This window comes from Lissotriton helveticus, chromosome 11, assembly GCF_964261635.1.
Source record: "Lissotriton helveticus chromosome 11, aLisHel1.1, whole genome shotgun sequence".
NCBI classification, from domain to species: Eukaryota; Metazoa; Chordata; class Amphibia; order Caudata; family Salamandridae; genus Lissotriton; species Lissotriton helveticus.
The window spans coordinates 309,370,160-309,388,854 of record NC_136072.1 but is presented as its reverse complement, the minus strand read 5'-3'; the positions used below and the strand labels follow the sequence as shown (position 1 = coordinate 309,388,854).

At 49.7% G+C, this 18,695-nt stretch overlaps 1 protein-coding gene across 2 annotated transcripts in view; it reads right to left on the bottom strand.

Moving 5' to 3' along the window:
* YEATS2 (YEATS domain containing 2) overlaps positions 1–18,695 on the bottom strand; it is a 1,326,518-nt gene that overhangs the window by 293,500 nt on the left and 1,014,323 nt on the right. For both annotated transcript variants that reach the window (XM_078665556.1, XM_078665557.1), the window contains exon 25: positions 5,669–5,748. In XM_078665556.1, coding sequence (XP_078521682.1) covers positions 5,669–5,748 — 80 coding nt within the window. The remainder of the gene's footprint in view (positions 1–5,668; positions 5,749–18,695) is intronic.

The window sequence follows — 18,695 nt, the reverse complement described above, 5'->3', positions numbered from 1 at the left end:
TACGGGAAAACCCAGTTAAACTAGGACACTTGGATAGTTATTACCCACGGGAGCACCGGAGTACTCGAGTTACCTCACCCAGGGAAGCCGGGTGCATAGGTGTTCTTTTGTGACGGGTTTCGTCGATCAATCCTATAGAGAGCTGCAAGAAAGTGCTGCAAGAGACCAGGAGGAAGATGTCCGGATCGATCCAAGGGTGGATCGGAGTCGAGAAGAACCTGAAAGCAGAGGGGACAGAGTCTGGGTCACTAGCCAGTGACCGGGAAGGAACCAGGAAGGAACCAGGCGATGTCGAGATGCAATCAGGTGAGGATGTGAAGCTTGTCTCTGCAGCCACGTGGACCAGGAGGCGTCGACGACGACCAGGAGCTGGATACAGACTGTCCCACGAAGGATCTAGCTGTTGGCGGTGTCGTTTTCCGGATTGGACCCAACAAGCCTTGGCAAAGGCAACCCACGCAGGAAGGAAAGATCGGCTTCTGTTCAGACCAGCAAGGTCTGGGGAGTTTCCCCTTTACAGGAAAGCAGGAGCAAGCCCAGAGCAACCAGGCAAGCGGTGTTGTTTCAAAAGGATGTCTTCAGGAGGGCCACTAGCAAACGGGCTAGCAACCGCGAAGACGCATCGAGGAAAAATGCAGGCGCAGGCCCCACGCGGCACTCGTGGAGTGTGGAGGGTTGAGCTTCGGTGACCTTACTGCTCGGGGTTGGGGCTTCTCAATCCCCAATGCACAACTTCGAGGACGCCTCAGAAGCTGCACAAGTAGCAAAAAGCAGGTACTGCAGGATGTCCGGTCCCACGTCTCTCGTGTCCGCCACGGGTCTCAGCTTTGCTGTGGATGTGGGTCGGAGTCAGAGAAGTCTGGAAGTCCAGAGGCTGCGTCGCTAAGTCTTCGGGATCCGGCTGGAGCGTCGACAAAGCAAACCGGCAAGTTACTGGTGGTGCCTGTTTGCACAGGGCAGTCACTCCTTGACCACAAGGGAGATGTCTTCAGTCTTCCAGTCGAAATGGAACGTCGAAGGTCCAAGAGTTTGTTTCAGAGTTTCTCTCCAGGATAAATCTAAAGTCTCTAGACTCAGCTCCTATCTTTATACCAAATTAAGGGGCTAGATTACCTGCTAGGTTCCTCCTGTGGGTGGAACCTGGGAAGGGGGTGGTTACACCCCTTTCCCTTTGTCCAGTTTCGCACCAGAGCTGGGGCTGGAGTGTCCCAGCAACTGGTTTAAACCAGGCTATGCGTGGAGCACCTTGTGTGCCCCAGGCAGTGTCTCATTTCTTTCAACCTACCCTGCCCCAATACCCTAAAGTCTGTCTGGGGAGGTGCTAGCACCTCCCAAGGCAGGAAACCTATTGTCCAGGCCTCCCCTGCCAGAGTTTCGTCCAGCAGCAGGAGGTCAGACTCGTGTCTGTGGCAGCAGCATCTATTTTGTGATGCTGAGGCTCTGTTAACTTTAACCGGGTAAAGTAAAACTTACATGTCTTCTCCCTCTAGAAGTGTGGAATACTACCCCCACTGCCAGAAGAACTGGCGGGGGGGGGGGGGGGGGGAGGAGGATTCAAAAGCGTATGACACCTTTCACGACATGTTTTGATAAAGCCAAACCAAAGTTAGCAATAACCGCGAGGATTATAATGCACTTATAAGTATATGGTATGGCTATATCATAGAACAGCTATAAGGACATGGTTCCGAAAGCTGCAGACAGGCTCAGCTCATGCTAGAGCACCATCTCACATAATTCCAAGCACTCTGCCTCCAGGATGGTTAAGGCCTGCCATAGGAGTGACTTATAGGTATATATGTGTCTATATATAAGGGTAGATATAGGAATACTATATCTAAGCAAGGGGTGATTACACGACCTTGCCCAAGCTGAGTGATCAGCCTGTGGTGTCAGTTTGGATGGCCAGCCAGGGGTGGCATAATACATGCTGCAGGCCCTGGTAGGCCTTGGATGCACCTATGCCCTGGGTACCTATGATACACTATACAGGGGCTCACAAAGGTGACCCAATACCCAATTCGATATGTACCTAACGTACATGGTATGAATCTAGAGAGAGGACAGCTGGGCTGTGGGTCTGATTAGCAGGCCCACAGCCACACTAAAGTCGAAAAACCAGTGAATCAGGGCAAAAAGTGGGGGTGACCATAGGAAGCAGACCGCACTCTCCTACAAGGGACAAGCCGCGCAAGACTTAAAACCGGGCATCCCTATACACCAGGAATCAAAGACACAAAAAACAGAGACAAAAGTCCCAAAAATAACTCAATCAAAAAGTGACTGGGGGGTACCTCTCTCTCCGGATCTGCGCTTGCTGGCGCGGAAAAAGAAAAAACTGACGTCCGCGTGCGTCATCCTTCTCAGCGTCTATAGGGTCCCTCCACCTCCGCATCTCAGCTTTCAATCATTCCTTCGCACTCTGTCTCTGGGTGGGGCTTCCGCACGCTGGCAAAGTCATCGTACCGGACTCAGTTCCCTCTGTGGATGTAGGACTGGCCTCTTCTCAATCCAGGCTTATGCTTCTTCCAGCATATGAATGAAGTGTGCCTTGCCCAAGTAAATGACTTTGTAGGAAACAATACCATAAACTGAATTTGGAGGGCTTTGAGTTTCACTTTAACAGAGTCAAAGGTCCTTCTCTGGCGTTGGACTTCGCTGCTATAATCTGTGAATATCATAATTTTGCAGTTATTGTCCCTGATTTTGCCTTTATACTGCACCTCCCATAGAATCATATCTCTGTCGAGGAAGTTTAGAAACTTTGTTGTAATTGGTCAGGATGAAGTCCCGTGTGGCGGACTATCACTCAGTGCTCTGTGTGCCCGTTCTATTATAAAACAGGTGGAATAGTGTCTTTTAGTAAGGTCACCAGGAACGCAGGTACATAAGCTCCCTCAATGTCGTCCGGAAAGCCCAGGAACTGAAGACTGTTCCTGCATGCTCTGTTTTATGCATCTTCCAGATGCCATAGTACATCTTTAATCGTGCTACGGAGTTCCATCACTCCCTTTTGGAGATTCCTCACTGCATCTTCCATCTCTGAGACTTGGGTCTCTGCTTCTGTTACACTTTCTGAAACATTGCTAGATCCTGGTGCAATAGTGTTACTTCAGAACATACCTCCCCTATTTTCCCCTCTATCGCCTAACTCGAGGATTTTATCAACGGAAGTAATATGGCATTATCCGTTGGGGCTGCGTGGTCTCTCCAGTCTCCACCTGAGGGACCACCACTTTTGTATAGCGATCCATCTTCCCCTGTCTAGAGTCTTCAGGGCCTTTGTCTTTCGCCATCATATTAGTTGTTAAGTAATTGTATTAGCAACAGACTAAGGGTACAGTAGCTCCTCCAGAACGCCTTCCGAATGATTGGGAAGAGGGACGAGAGATGGGGGAAAACCAATCACTAGGGCCAGGCAGGAAGGAGAAGGCAATGTAGATAACCCCGGTAAGGACATCAACTGTCACTATAGGTGAGAGGCTGGTTTAGTATATGGTGCTCACTTATATAAGTGTAGCACCCTGCACTAATCCAGACAACCCTTATGGTGATTATAGTGGTCTTAGACAACCTTAGAAAGCTTTCTAAATGGTAGCTGTGGAGAGCACCCTCCAGGCTTAGTCCAGAAGGAGTGTAAAGCAGCTTGTTTCACCAGTACTTAATCTTATGTTATAGGTTAAGTGTAAAATAATCACACAGTGTAGGTCTAAAAATATGTATTTTATTACAAACACTCACTAACACAATTGTACTATCTCCTACCTGGAGATAGAAACCCAAAACACAGAATACTTAGGAAACAGAGCATGTAAGTAGCACAAATAAACAGTGGTCTCCAGGGGAGACCAAACCATATACTACAATAGTGGAATGCAAACCACGACTCAAGTCAAGAATGGACCCAGAAGCCATAGGAGTGTTGGGGAACCACCTAAGGTAAGTATCCAGGAACCCACATGTGCAGAGTGGGAGCACGACCGCTTGATAAACACAAGTCAATGGGTAAGTCGCAGTTGCACTTTTAAAGAAGAAGGACCCTGAAGAAACCCTGTGGAAGATGGAAGGTTGGAGAGTCACCCCACCTGTGGATACCCCAGGAACCAGGATACCTACACCAGGGAAGCCAGTTGCATAGGTGTCAATTGACATTGGAAACCGCCATAGACCACAATGGAGGACTTCAGGAACGATGTCGCCAGAGAAGACAACGAAGGAGTCCGGTGGAACCCAAAGGAGGATACAAGGTGAGAGGTACCGTCAAGCAGAGGGGACAGAGTCCATGCCACTCAGGAGTGACCAGGAGAAGACGAATGCCCACCGATGGCGGAGATACAGATGAGGTTGACAGTGCCCTTGAAGATGCAACTGTGCATACCAGGCGACTCTGAAGTCCACCGTTACCGAGTTGTTCCACGCCGGATGTCGAAGGCCAAGGAGTCAGTGTCCGGCAGGGGCACCAACAAGCCTTGGTAGTGCCAACCAAAGTAGTCGATGAAAAAGGTGCAGTGTCAGGACCAGCAAGGCTCAAGTGACCCACCACGACCAGGTAAGTCAGAGAAGGCCCCAAGCAAGCAGGGGAGTCCACTGGAACCAAAAAAGACCCTCAAGAGGACATGCAGGCTGAAGATACAGGAGTCACAACAGGTCCTCAAGCAGCTCGCCAATGAAGAAGGCCCATGGTGCAGAGGAAGCAGTGAGGATAAAGATCTTTGCTTCAGGAGTTGCTTGAATTTGGAGCTTCTCGGAGCCCGAAAATCTCTGAGAGAGTCAACAAGCCTTGGCGACGGCAAGTCGACGCAATGCACAAGGGTTCTGTTCCAGCGGTTCCAATGAGGGATCCTGGCCTCAAACACAGTATGAAGACAGTGCAGGCCTCGAGGGAGTTGCAGAACCGCCACCTGTGTTGCTGAGCCTTTCAGAGTCCATGGGAGCCCAGGATCAGCAGGCAGCTCAGCTGTGTTGCGGTGCCTGCAGTTGCAGGGGAGTGACTCCTTCACTCCAAGGGAGATTCCTTTGGGTGTCTTGGGTGTCTACAGACCTGGTGAAGAACCTGTATGGAGCACGGGCACAGACCAGCAGGATGATGAGACCAGGAGCAGCAGGAATCTTCACCTGCGCAGTCTCGGTTGAAGTGGTATGTGATCTGAATCTTGTCCCGCGACGAATCTAGGGACCCACCCACAGGTAAGCCCTTAATTACCCTCAGAAAATGGTTGTGACGATTCAGTGGTCCCTCCCAGAGGAAGGGCTGGACAGTGGGGAGGATACTCCCATATCCTTTATCAAGTGTTACGCCAGAGTGGGAGCCAGCGGCTCCCTGAACTGGAGTATGCACCTCCCTGTGACAGGATACCTATCGTTCTGCCTTCCCCATCTCAAGCTTGGCTCAGCAGCAGCAGGGCAGAAACGTGTCTCTGGCCAGCAGCCCAAGTTTGCTATCCGGTTCTGGAAGACATATATCAATTTAGTGGCATGGTACCCTCCGGATTTATCTTGGAGTCCATTACAGGTAGACTTAGAATGGCTCTCGGTGTCCCTTGCGGAGGAGGGAAGTAAAACACTGTTAAAACAGATACATTGAATGTGAAAACCTGCAATTCAGGTCTTTTGTCACACAAAATAAACCACATACATTTAAAAAGATAAATGACCAGAAAATAATTACCTCAGCGGCCCTTCTTTTTCCAATATTCCAGCTATAATATTGCTCCACAGACTTTGCACAGAATGGTTCGGCATCTTCACCTTGAAAAGCACAGAGGACATCATGAAACAAATGATATTTAAACATTTCCCCAAATTGATTAAATTCCAGTGCACTTGATCGGAATTTAGTGGACCCACACCAGAATACGTGTATATGATAATGGCACATATGCACTTTTTTTCAAATGAAATGGTTACTGAACTTTTTTACAATACAACGATAAAAGTCCAATTTATAGGCACAAAATATCAATAATTCCATGAATATAGACTCCACGGTTAATCTCAATAACTTTTTGTTACATGCTGTTAAGGAACCTTCCATCCACAAAACAGCTCTAAATATAATTGGAACAATTGGTACCGGTTTATATTATTAAAGTGAGGATCCTTCCACAGGAGTATTCGGGTTTGGGGTAGTGATGGGTGGCAATGGTAAATCTTCAGATTTGTATAAAGTGAATATAGCACTTTACTACGCATGCTATTACCACACAGTAGGTTACAACGCGGTCGTTAAAAAACCACGCTGTTACCACGCTTGGCTTTACATCGCAAGTCATTCAACGACTTGCGCTAGATGGCGCGCTGGACTTAGGAATAGTATAAATTACTATTCCTACTCAAGTTAGCGCAACAGCAGGGAATGTGTTGGATTTAAAATCCAACACATTCCCTGGTGTTGCAAGCCACCTAGAGCAAGTCGTAGAAACTACTTGCAATGTAAAGCCACGCGTTGTAACAACGCGGTCATTATAACGACTGCGTTGTTACCTACCTGCGTGGTAACAACAGCGCTGTAAACGCTATTTCCCGTAGAAAGTACTAAAATAGAGAAGGTTCTACTGGTAGAACGGTCTTCCTCATTTTGTAGAAGAATTCCAAAGATGGAATCTCTTCTGGACTTACTCTTCACTTTCTCACAGTTCGAGAACAATCCTGGCTCTAGACCTAGGCAATGCATCTTTAATGGGTACCTTTGCACCCTAAATAACCTCTTTTACTTACCTGAGATGTCAATACTGGTCTTTGTATCGAATTTATGTATGCATATACTGGTACTTGTACCTTGGTGCGAACCTAGATGGGAATCAATGGAATGTTAAGAGTTCACGGACCAATACTATTCTATTTGGTGGGTACGCCGCAGGTAAGTTCTAGTGTGTTAAGGTAATGCTTCTTCAAAAGATGCGTCTTCAGTTTCTTTCCCAACAGCAGGAGGGTTTGAGTAGTTCTGATGTCAGTGGGGATTTTTTGTACGATCCTGTCTTGTACATAAAGCAGGTCTGCTTTGTGTTGTTTCTTTGCATCTTTTCATCTCCTGTCTAAAGATGTCTTCGTTCCTGCCATGACACTGACCTGCAAAGGTGGCTAGTTTTGCGACCAGGTATGTAAGTGTAATATTTCTGATGGCCATGCATGTCATACAGCTGGTCTTGAACATGATACTGATCGGGACGGGGAGTCAGTATAGTCTTGAGGAGATGTGCTGAGGTTTTGTATGATGCCATTCAGAGGTGCGGAGGTGGCTGAACAGAGTGTTGCCTCAGGCTAAGTGAGAGAGGATCATGGCTTGCACTGTTGTTCTAAAATCATTTTCGGGGGGGGACACAGTTACCTTTTCATCAGGAGAGAGAGATGATACAAAGCACCTTGTCTCCCAGGCAATACATTCTCTAAATGTGAGGGTTTTTTAAAGGGGGGAGTTCTAGGGATTTTGCTAGGTTTGTCAGCTAAATGGCAACACCACCTAGGCCCATGTCAAACAGCTAAGTTGGAATCTGTGGCTGTTTGGAGCTATTGGTAAATAACAGTAATTCTACATTCATTAGGTTGAACTGAAGGTGGGTATTTGGCATCTACATCAGAATTAGTTTGAAGCAGGATTTCAGTTGCTGAATGTTTTCAGTTGAGGAGTAATTAAGGTAGAGTTACATGTCGAACACCAAGATAATACCCTTTTCCATAGTAGTCCTCATTCACTATTAAAATCATCCAAAAGCTTCAGGAATTCACCAGAAGAGCCAGGAAGCAAATGCTTATTGATTTGAAGTGACATCAGACCCAAATTTTTACCTGTAATTAACAAATTAAATGAAATACTCTAACTCTCAAGGAAATTCCATCTTTTCAATCTTAATTCACTAGTTGAAAAAACAGAAATACTCCTGTGCGGCGATTGGAAACATTTTGACCCACTCGCCACCTGGCCTGATGATCTGGGAACACCGCCTAAAGAAACCTCGAATGACCATGGCCCCCAAGCTATCGATGAATGCCCATGTGGATAAACTAGCAAGATTAAGCTTTGTTACTATAAAAACTTTGTGACGAATCTTCCTCCATTCGGGATTTCCACACAAAGTCCAAGCTACCATCTCCCTTGTTCTGTCTAAACTCGATTACCCAATAGCCTCTACCACAAATCACCTTTAACGACCATGAAAGAACAAGTTACTTACATTCGATAACAATGTATCTGGTAGAGACACAGTCTAGCAGCAGATTCCTTAACTTAGAATATCCTCCAGGCGCTAGCCTGGATCCGTGATTTTTCAGCAGTACCCCTACGTGCCGCGGGACGGCATCGCATGGCTCCGCCCTGACCTTGTCCACGGACATAACGTCAGTGGAGCCATATAAGTCACTCCTGGCGCACTGACGTCAGTTTTCTACTGTGAAACTTTTCTGCGCCACAATGCAGAGCCACTACTAACACTGTGAGAGTTTGGGAACAGTGTGCCAAAAAAGATAAAAAATCTTCGAATCAAAAATGACAATAAAGAATAAAAATGAAGAGAAACACCACAATGCATGATGGAGAAAACACTTCAGACTGTAAGGGACTGAAAAGAGATAGTCTTGCATGAGCAAAGAACCATACCCTCCTATGAGGCAAAACAACAATGGAAATGAATGTAATGGTAAACGACCAGCAGTCTGCAACCACATGAATGTTATGGTAATGGACAACAAGACTGTAACAACATGACTGTTATGGCAATTGACAACATTTCAGCAACAACAGAGAATGTGCAACCATACTCACCATATATGACTAATGACTTTAGCACAGTCACATAGTTCCCCAACTAATGGAGAAAAAGTGTCAGGGGAGTGAGAGGGAAGAAGGACATAACCAATCTCCACACTGGAAAAGAACCAGGGTGCAAGAGCGTGGATGGATAAGGGAGCCCACCACCCAATTACGAGAATGGGTGGAGAAGCAACAGGTAAAACAGAGTAAGACATCCTGACCTGGGAAGGATGTGAAGAAGACAAACATGCAGGAAGACAGAGACCACTGGTAGAAATCAGTGGGTAGAACCCAACCTGAAAAGGTCTTCACAGAGCGGGGAGAATGGGTAAGTGTTAAGGACTCTGCGGCTAGACTGTGCCTCTACCAGATACATTATTACCGTAGGTAAGTAACTTCTAGCCGCAAATTCCTTAACTTAGAATAGATACCAAAGCTATACTGAATTGGAGGAGGGTCTGCAACTAAAACATACCAAGTTCCAAAAGAGAACTAATCCGTCAATAAGACTGACTTAAACAGGTGGGGACAGCAAGTGCAAGCGTGGCTGACACTAGACCCATGAAACCCTGTAAAGGAGTAGTAACAAGAAAAGGTAATGGTAACACAGCCCGTCGAACGAGTTACTTACCTTTTGTAATGATGTATCTGGTAGAAACATAGTCTAGCCGCAGATTCCTTAACGTAGAATATCCCCAGGCGTCAGACTGGATCCGGAAAACCTTTTACCCAGCAGTACCTCTGCATGCCTGGAGCCGGCGTCGCAAGGCTCCATCCTGACGTCATCCACGGAAGTGAGGTCAATGGAACCATATAAGACCCCCTTGCCGTGCTGACATCAGTTTTCTGAAGTGAAACGTTCCCGCACCACAACGTGGAGCCACTACAAAATTTGTGAGAGTATAGGAACAGTGTGCCAAAAAAGGGGGCAGAGCTTGCTCGCGACCAAGATGGCCGCTTGAGCCCCGAACTCCGTCTCGTCGTGACAACATCCTGATAATATCCTGCATCACTAGTTTGAATTTTGCCTCAAAAGACCTTGCCCCTACTGTCGGAGGGGCAGCGCTGCAGTCGGGAGAAACTCCTGACTACTTTGGAGGTGTGAGCCCGGAAAAACCGCGGTGGGAAGCAGGCGCGGCTTCCTGGCCAACAAGCCACGGACTGTGGTGAGCGACGGGACGGCGCTGCGTCACAGGACGTGCGGCACCACCTCCGGCACCTGGACGGTGATCGGCTGCTGCCAGCGGAGCCCCGAGAAAAGTGAAAGCAGCGCGGGATAGGCGTGCTGCGGCGGGGGTTGAGTGGCGCACCCCCCCCCTCTTCCATCCACCCCCAGCGACGTGGGGCCACTGCTGAGCCCTGGAGAGAAGACTGTGACGGGGGCACGGTGTGCGGCGGGGGTCTCTGGCTGCGAGATCCTCCGAGACAGAGGAACAGAGAAGCGGACCATCCCCCAACGTGGAGTGGCTGCGGGTTGGGGAGTAAGAGGCCCGTACGACGGTCGGACCCCCCGTGTGACATCGGGGTTGGGCAGCCAAAACAGAACTTGGTTTATCTCTGGTGGCTGCGGGCCTGAAGCGACAGTGGCCTCCATAAGTGCGAGGTGAATGCATTAACGCAGGGAACTCAGAGGAGCTACTCCCCTGTAAACACCTGGTAGCCCAGCACTAACAGAGCGCTGGAGCAGGGTGCACTGCGTGAGGCCCTGGTCGCGGCTACGGCAGGGGGAAGGAGAGGGTCTGATTGTGGCGGTGGGGGCAGGACGAGCAGAGCGGCAAGAACAACGGAGCCCCACTAACGGTCTGGGAGCGCCATCTAGCCCAATAACCAGTCAGCAAGAGCAGCAGGTACGGCGCGGGTGTTCGCACTCCGGCTAGCAACTAGGAGGAAGGTTGAGTTACGAGGGCAGCACCCTCCTACTGGCACAAGATTTTGAAGCGTAGGCCCAATTCGGTTGCCCCTATAGTGAGGCAAGTAAAGGGGAGGCATCCGGTTGCCCGAGGGCGCGTGGTGAGGTGTGGAACATCATTCCCCCTCCTCTACATACTACTGACCGCGGCCTGCGTGGATAAGGAGAGATCTTGGGGAGCGACTGCGCAGCGGCACGGACACACCTGAGGCATGTGGAGGCGGACTGGCGGAGCCGGCCGGCGGAGGAGGGGGCACGGGGCTCGAGAGAGGTGGAGCATAATAGCGGGGACAGAAAGAATCTGGTCCTTCCTGGGCCTGGCCAGCACGTGCAAGTAGTTGGACTGTAGTGTACGCCAGTAAAGCCTGCGGGTTGGCGCCCCTCCCCCCCACTGAACCGGCACAACCTGTCAACAATCAAAGTTGAGCCTGGGACTACGCTTGCGTCCCCATGTTACCCCCACAAGGCAAAATGGGAAAAGGAGACAAGACCCAGTCTAAGCTGCCGTTTGAACAGAAACGCTCGAAATCCCATGATGCCGGCGATGCCGAGTCCACGAGACTGCCGGCTATGGAGAGCGAACACGCTGGTACGGACATATGGAGCTTACTCTTGTCAATGGAAAAAAAGTTTGCAGAGTGGGATAGCGACGTTAGGCACGAAAATGGATGCGCTGACTTAAAGGATGGATAGAATGGATAAACATGCTGAGAGACTTGATATGTCGGAGAGGAGGATCACAGAAATGGAAGAAGCGTATACCACACTGGACACTGACCACAAGAAACTGGGGAAACTCATGCAGACCCTGCGGTGCTGCAACCTCAGAATCATGGGCCTGCCGGAGACCACCCCTATTGGAAATATGAAGCTGTTCATAGAGAAGCTGCTGGTCACACTGCTTGGAGAGGGAGTTTTCCCGACAATGTTTGTAGTGGAATGGGTGCACTACGAGTGGCACGGGAGAAGAAGTCACTGAGGTTTGAGGGTTCTGATATTTCGATATATCCTGACATTACAGCGCGAGTGCAGGAAGCACGTAAACATTTTGTTCCGCTAAAGAGACAATTCCGTGACCTAGGCATCGACTATGCTATGCTATACCCTGCTAAACTCAGTGTAAACCGATAGGGGCGATTACATATATTCACGGATCCGAAGGCCTTACAGCAGGCTCTAAAGGGGTGGTCGAAGGAACAACGCAGAAGTCCGGAAAGTCAGCTGTTGGATGAGGCAGCTGGTGGCCCGCTGGAGGAGCAGGACTGATAAAGAAGGACATTTGCAACAAATAGAAGTAAGGGGGTGGGGGGGCGCGATCCTGGGTAGTATAACTGACGGGGTGAAACTGCTATTGCCCAGAGTAGACAGTACATTGAAACTGATGGGACGAAGGGGCGTGTAAATGATACAAGAAAGGAGGCAGAAAATAGGCGTACACGTACAGTTTAGGAATTGAGTGATGCATAAGGCTTGACACGGCGGGGCAAGGAGGGGGGCACCAAGCAAAGTGTGATACAGCCACACTCTCCACACACGGAGTGATCTCTGCCCAAGGATGCTGAGCATCACAGTACTCGTTATCGGGTTTGTTTGTGGGGTGTTTTAAGGGGTGGGTAGAGTGGGACCCGTGGTACTGCGTGACCATGTTGGGGGCGGTCAGCTGTGGGAGAGGGTGATTGAGATGATTGCTGAATATGGTCGGGCTGACAGTATAAGAGCGTTGTCTTGGAATGTCAGGGGTCTTAATGACCACCGGAAGTTACGTAAGGCTCTGAGCTACCTGCACAGACACGATATTGATGTTGCCCTACTACAAGAGACCCACCTACCATTGACGAGCGCAATGCTGCGCTGCAGAGATCTCATTGACAATATAACCGTGGCAGGATTCACCACGCACGCAAGAGGCGTGCTGACGTGGGTGAACCCCAAGTCAGAATACACGTTAGAATTGCTGAGGGCAGACACGGAGGGACGTTTTGTGATATCCAGATGTAAGGGGCGGGGTACTGATCTGGGGATAGTACACGTGTACAGACGTAACTATGAATGCCCAGAGTTTTTCACATCGCTGGCTACAGCTACACGTAGATTTCACAATGCACAGTTTTTATGGGGTGGGACTTTAACTTGGTAAGGGATCCGACCTGGACAGATCGACGGGTCCCGCTTAGAGACCTGCTGTGGCTGCGATCACACTGGGCAGCGTGATGGTTAGTTTGGACCTCAATGACGTATGGCGGACGCGCAACCTGGGACAGGGGGGCTACACGCACTATTCGGCCTTTCACAATTTGCATACTCGTATAGATTACTGGCTGGCCTCCACGTCACTGTTAGGCCAAATCCGGATCTGTCAGGTCTTGCCGCGCACACTCTCAGACCATTCACCGTTGCTATTGGTCCTGACCACCCCTAAGAAAACAATACAACCGTTTACATGGCACTTCCCGCCCTACTCACTGCTGGACCCACTCTTCAAGGGGAAGCTTGTGGAGGCGATTGAAACATATTTTGAGGCAAATATAGGAACAGTGGATAGTTTTCAAACAATATGGGAGGCTTTTAAGGTTAATATTAGGGTCGTAGTGATGACTAAACACTCAGGGGTTCTTAAAGCCATAAGACCGAGACTGGGGGACTTGGAATTAAAATTGGGGCAATTAGAGGAACGCCTGGTGTCGGACAATAATAAAGACCTAGAGGAAGAGATTAAGGAATTGTTAAATGACTATCATGAGGAGGCAGACAGGGAGGTCAGGTACATGGGGAAGTATGCGTAGGCAAGCACGTACGGTGAAGGAGACAGGCGAGGATCAGTACTTGCGCAGGTGTTGAGTGCGAAGCGTGGGAAGCCGCAAATCACGACTATAAGGTCGGCGGAAGGAGAGCTCTTAACCGATGAGACAGATATAGCGGCTCGGTTACGACACTATTACATAGACTTATACACAACAAGAACAGGGGACATGGAGAGATCCTAGACTATATGGAGCACATTGAACTTCCGTCTCTCACAAACACACAAAGGGAATTTCTAACGATCTCTATTGAGAAGGATGAGATAGTGGAATTCCTAGCGGGTATGAAGACAGGGAGCGCCACGGGCGCTAATGGCTTCACGGTGGGCTTTTATAAAGCCTTTATTGATCTCCTACTCCCCCACCTGACAACACTCTTTGATGATATGTGTGAAGCGGGTAGTATGCAACAGTCGATGAGGGAGGTAATTTTGGTGGCGATCCCAAAGCCGGGAAAACCGCTGGAGGAGTGCAGCTCGTACTGCCCGCTTTCCCCCTTAAATGTAGACGCCAAGATACACGCGAAAATCTTGGCTAATCGCCTGGCACTCCTGGCTCCACATCTGGTCGCTCCGGAACAGGCGGGGTTCATTCCGAGCAGAAATCTGACATATAACATTCAAGCCTTTTTTAGAACAATGCAGCACGTAAAGCAGAATACAAAGGCGGTGGCAGTATTTTTAGACATGGAGAAGGCTTTCGACTCTGTGGAGTGGCCCTTCATGAGACAAGTCCTGAAGAGAATGGGATTAGGGCAGGTGTTCCGGCATATGATCGGTGCCTTGAATACCAACCCCATGGCGAGGATTCGATTGGGCAATTTGGTCACGGACACCTTTGCCATCTCCAGGGGGACTAGACAGGGTGGCCCGCTATCCCACTTGTTGTATGCCCTAGTCGCGGAGTCGCTGGCATGCGCGCTCAGAGAAGATCATGGAAACAAGGACATTGGCTTCCCGACATACAAGATCGTAGTCTCCACTTATGCAGAGGATACTCTGCTATGCATTTGCGACCCTGAGAACAACTCGTCTGCGGTGCTTAAAGAGGTAGTGCACTTTGGCGCGCTCTCTGGCCTGAAAGTAAATTGGGCGAAGTCCATAGCTTTCCCTCTCACTCCATCCACTAAGGAATTCGAGATGGAGTTTCCGCTGCAGTGGACTACAGACTCCGTCAGGTACTTAGGGATCCAGTTACATACGGATTCTGAGATAGTATTTTGAGAAAATTACGGGGTGGCCATCAGTGTAGGAGAGTAGGGTCTGCAATCCTATGATCACCCAGATTTTTGCTTTTTGCTTCACTGGTTTACGACTTTCCCTGGCTGTGGGCCTGCTAATCAGACCCACAGCCTAGCTGTTCTCTCTACTCCAAATTGTACCCAGGTACTGAATTGGCACTGGGCCCTCTCAAGTCCCTGTACCCAGGGCTGAGGTGCACCCAGAAGTCTCCCAGGGGCTGCAGCATGTATTATGCCACCCCTGGGCAGACTAACTAAATCAGACACAACTGGCTGCTTGACAGCTGGGGCAGAGTGGTGTACTCACCCTCTGCTGTAGATATAGTATTCCTATATCTAAACCTAAATGGACACACAGATCTCCTATCAGTAACTCCTATGGCAGGCCTTGACAATCCTGAAAGCAGAGTGCTTGGAATCGTGTGAGATGGTGCTCTGGCATGAGCTGAGCCTGTCTGCGGCTTTCGGGATCCATCCCTTAGCCGTTTCCATGATATCGCATACCATATACTCTTAAGTGCATTATAATCCTCGCGGTTATATGCCAACTCTGGTATCGCTTTATCAAAACATGTCGAGTAAGGTGTCATACGAATTGGAATACTAACCCCTCGCCAATTCTGGCGACGGGGTTAGCATTCCACCCTTCTAGAGGGACACGACATGTATGTAACCTGTAACCCCGGTTAAAGTCAGACAGAGCCTTAGCTCCACAAAATGGATGCTGCCGTCGAGACACAAGTCTGCCCTCCTGCTGCTGGGAGTCCTCCCAGCCCAGGAGGCAAGGACAAAGGGTTTCCTGCCAGGGGCGGTGCCAGCACCGTCCCAGACAGGATTTTGTGTATCCTAGGTAGGCAGGGCTTTAGAGGAAGGTGACTGCAAGTGGCACCCCGGTGCTCACTGTGCATAGGCCGGCTGAAACCAGTTCCAGGGGCACTCCAGCCCCTGTCCTGGGGAAAGCCCGTCAAAGGAGAGGGGTGTAACCACCCCCCTCCTAGTCCCACCCATAGGGCAGGACTTAGTCGCGTGCCAGCCCCTTTTTGCAGGATAAAGGTAGGAACTGGCCCCCTTCCAAATCAGATCATCTTTGAATCCTGAAACTACTTTCCACGAAAGGAACTCAAGACTCTTCCCAAGATTCTCCCTTGTGACTAAGGAGTAGTCACCCTGCAGCAGCAGGCACCAACCAAGCATCGCGGTTTGTTGCCAGTCTCTCCTTAGGATCAAGACTGCTCCAGCACGACGAGAACCGGCTTCCCTGGCACCTCTGACCTCAACCTACATCATCAGCCCAGCTGTGATCCGTGGGTGTGACGAGACCTCGAGGGACCGGCCATCTTCAGAACTGCACGACGCTTGTCCAGCACGACTCCCGAGTGACCCTCCACCGAGTGCTTTGGGGTAAGAGAAGCCCCGACCCTGAGCAGCTCCAGCACCGAAGTTCAGCCCCCCTGCATCCACGAGATCTGCGTGGGGCCCTTCTGCTCTTTGCTGCCAACCGCGTTGTCCAGGTCGCTTGCCCGTTGGCTAGTGACCCCTTCACGACGCTCCACGACGACAACTACTGCTGGTCTGGTTGCTCCAGACTAGCCCTTGCTCCCCTCCAACAGAGGAGCACCCTGGACCCTCCTGGTCCACTCAAGACACCATTTTAGGTCCACCGCGTGGGCCTTGCATTTGCCAAGACTTGTTGCCCAATCCTGGGTCCAGCGACGTCGACAGCAAGAACCTTCGTGGGACAGCTCGCACCTCCACCCTGGTCGCCGACAACGCCTCCTGGTCCGAGAGACTGCAGAGCCCAGCAGCGCCCACTCACCTGGCTGAGGTGACTTCGTCCGGTGCCATCCTGGTGCCCACTCAAATCACTGGCTAGTGATTCAGAACTTGGTCCCCTCTGCTTACAGGTTTCTTCTTCCCTGATCCAGGCTTGGATCACTCTGAACTTTCTTCACTGGCCGCCTGCCAGCAACTCTTTCTTCAGGCTCCTGGATCTTCAACGAGGGTTTCCGACGCAACTTCAACCCTATGCAGTCGCAGCCCCTGGGCTAGGTAACCTGAGTACTCCGGTGCTCCAGCATAGTCCAACACCCTAAGTGTTCGGATCCACCCTTGTTTTCGACCCACCTAGTCGGGTTCGCCTGAGAACAGTAACTTTGCAACTGCTAGCCTCCATAGACTTTTTCCCGCCTTACGCGTGAGAGTTCCCACTCTGCACACGACGTCCACAGGCCTCCTGCATCTAATCCCAGTGTTTAGAATTGTAGGCCTAGCGATTCCTAAGTCTAGAAACGTATTACTTACCTGCTAGCAAGTTCGCATTCCACTTATTGTGTATATGGTTTTTCGTGCCCCTAGGGCATTTGTGTAAATTGTGCGACTTAAAGTATTTTCGTAAGAGTTTTGTTGTGTGCTTAGCTCCCTGACTCATAAAGAGTTCAGGGTAGACTTGTTATAAATAAATATACGTTTATTTTCATAACAACTTGTGTGGTGTCCCTTCACTTGGTGTTCAAGGGGTAATGTGATGGTAAAACAGCTGGCTTAACACGCCCTCTAGAGTCTTAGCCTTAGACTGCTCGTATCCATGCTACTAGGATAGCTGGTCTATAAGGTTGACTTACAACCAATCATCAATAAGGGTTGTTTGGACTGATACATAGTGATCACTAGAATAGTGAGCACTGCATATCAGGCCAACTTCTCACAATCAGTAAATTGGAGGACGATGTAGAGGCCTGGTGCCGCCTCCCACTCTCACTTATGGGACGCATCTCCATTATGAAGATGGTGGTGTTACGAAGGCTGTTGTTTCTGTTCACAAATATCCCAATGGTGCTCCCGCGGGTCTTCTTACAGAGATTGAAACAAACTATGACAAAATTTGCCTGGGCGGGCAAACAGGTCCGGGTCCAATGCCAGGTCCTTACGCTACCATACAGTATGGGAGGCCTGGGTGCTCCAGACTTTGAGTTGTACTACAGAGCCGCACATGGCGCCCACATGTATACCTGGATTCATGGGTACTCGAATATCCCATTTGTCCGGATGGAAAATCTTTTTGCGGACCCTCTCCCCTTAACAGCGACGATATTCAAACATGTTGACCGCCGAACTGGAACACTAGATTCGATAACTGCTACCAATCATGCATGGCACTGCTTGCTGCAGCAGCAGTGGGAGGGGGAGCACTTTTGTACTCGCCTAATATGCCGTTGGAGTGGGCCCTCTGGTTGGCTCCCTGCAGAGACGGGGGGTGATAAGGGCATTGCACCAACTGAAAGTTCTGACGGCAGTGGACTTGTTTCTGGATGGGAAAGTAAAGACCTGGGAACAGGCGCCTGAGACTGCGGGAGCGAGCACAGTACTGCAACGTTTCCAATTCTACAGGGTACGCAGGGCCCTGCAGGAACAGTTAGGAGAGGACCTGGATGAGCCACAGGAGGTTCCTGAACTTACCTATGTGATTAAGGCTGAATCTCCATGCAAGGTAGTTACCAATATCTATAAAATAGCAATGTCCCACAGGGAGAAAGGGTACACTGCTGCGAGGCTGGCATGGCAAAGGGACTTGCAAATAACGATAGATGATGATATGTGGTGATACTGCTGTACAAATACAAGGAGAGTCTCGCTACATGGTAAACACTGGCTTATACACTTTAAATACATTAATAGAGTATACTACACACCAGAACGTTTATGTCGATATGGGTTGCGGGAGGAAGCGACGTGCGAGAGATGCCATGCGCCTATAGCAGATTTTTTACATTTGGCATGGCTATGCCCAGGAATACATGCATACTGGGTAGAGATCTTCAGGGAATTGAGTAGAATAGTAGAAGTATCGCTGGGCCCAGATCCCGTGGTAGCCCTCCTGGGATACTCCAAAAAAGCTGCCTAGGACGAAGCGCAGATTGGTGGATATGGGCATGCTTATAGCTAAACGGGTGGTGGCCTTATGCTGGATGAGGGGGCCGACGCCCACGGTGAGGCGATGGA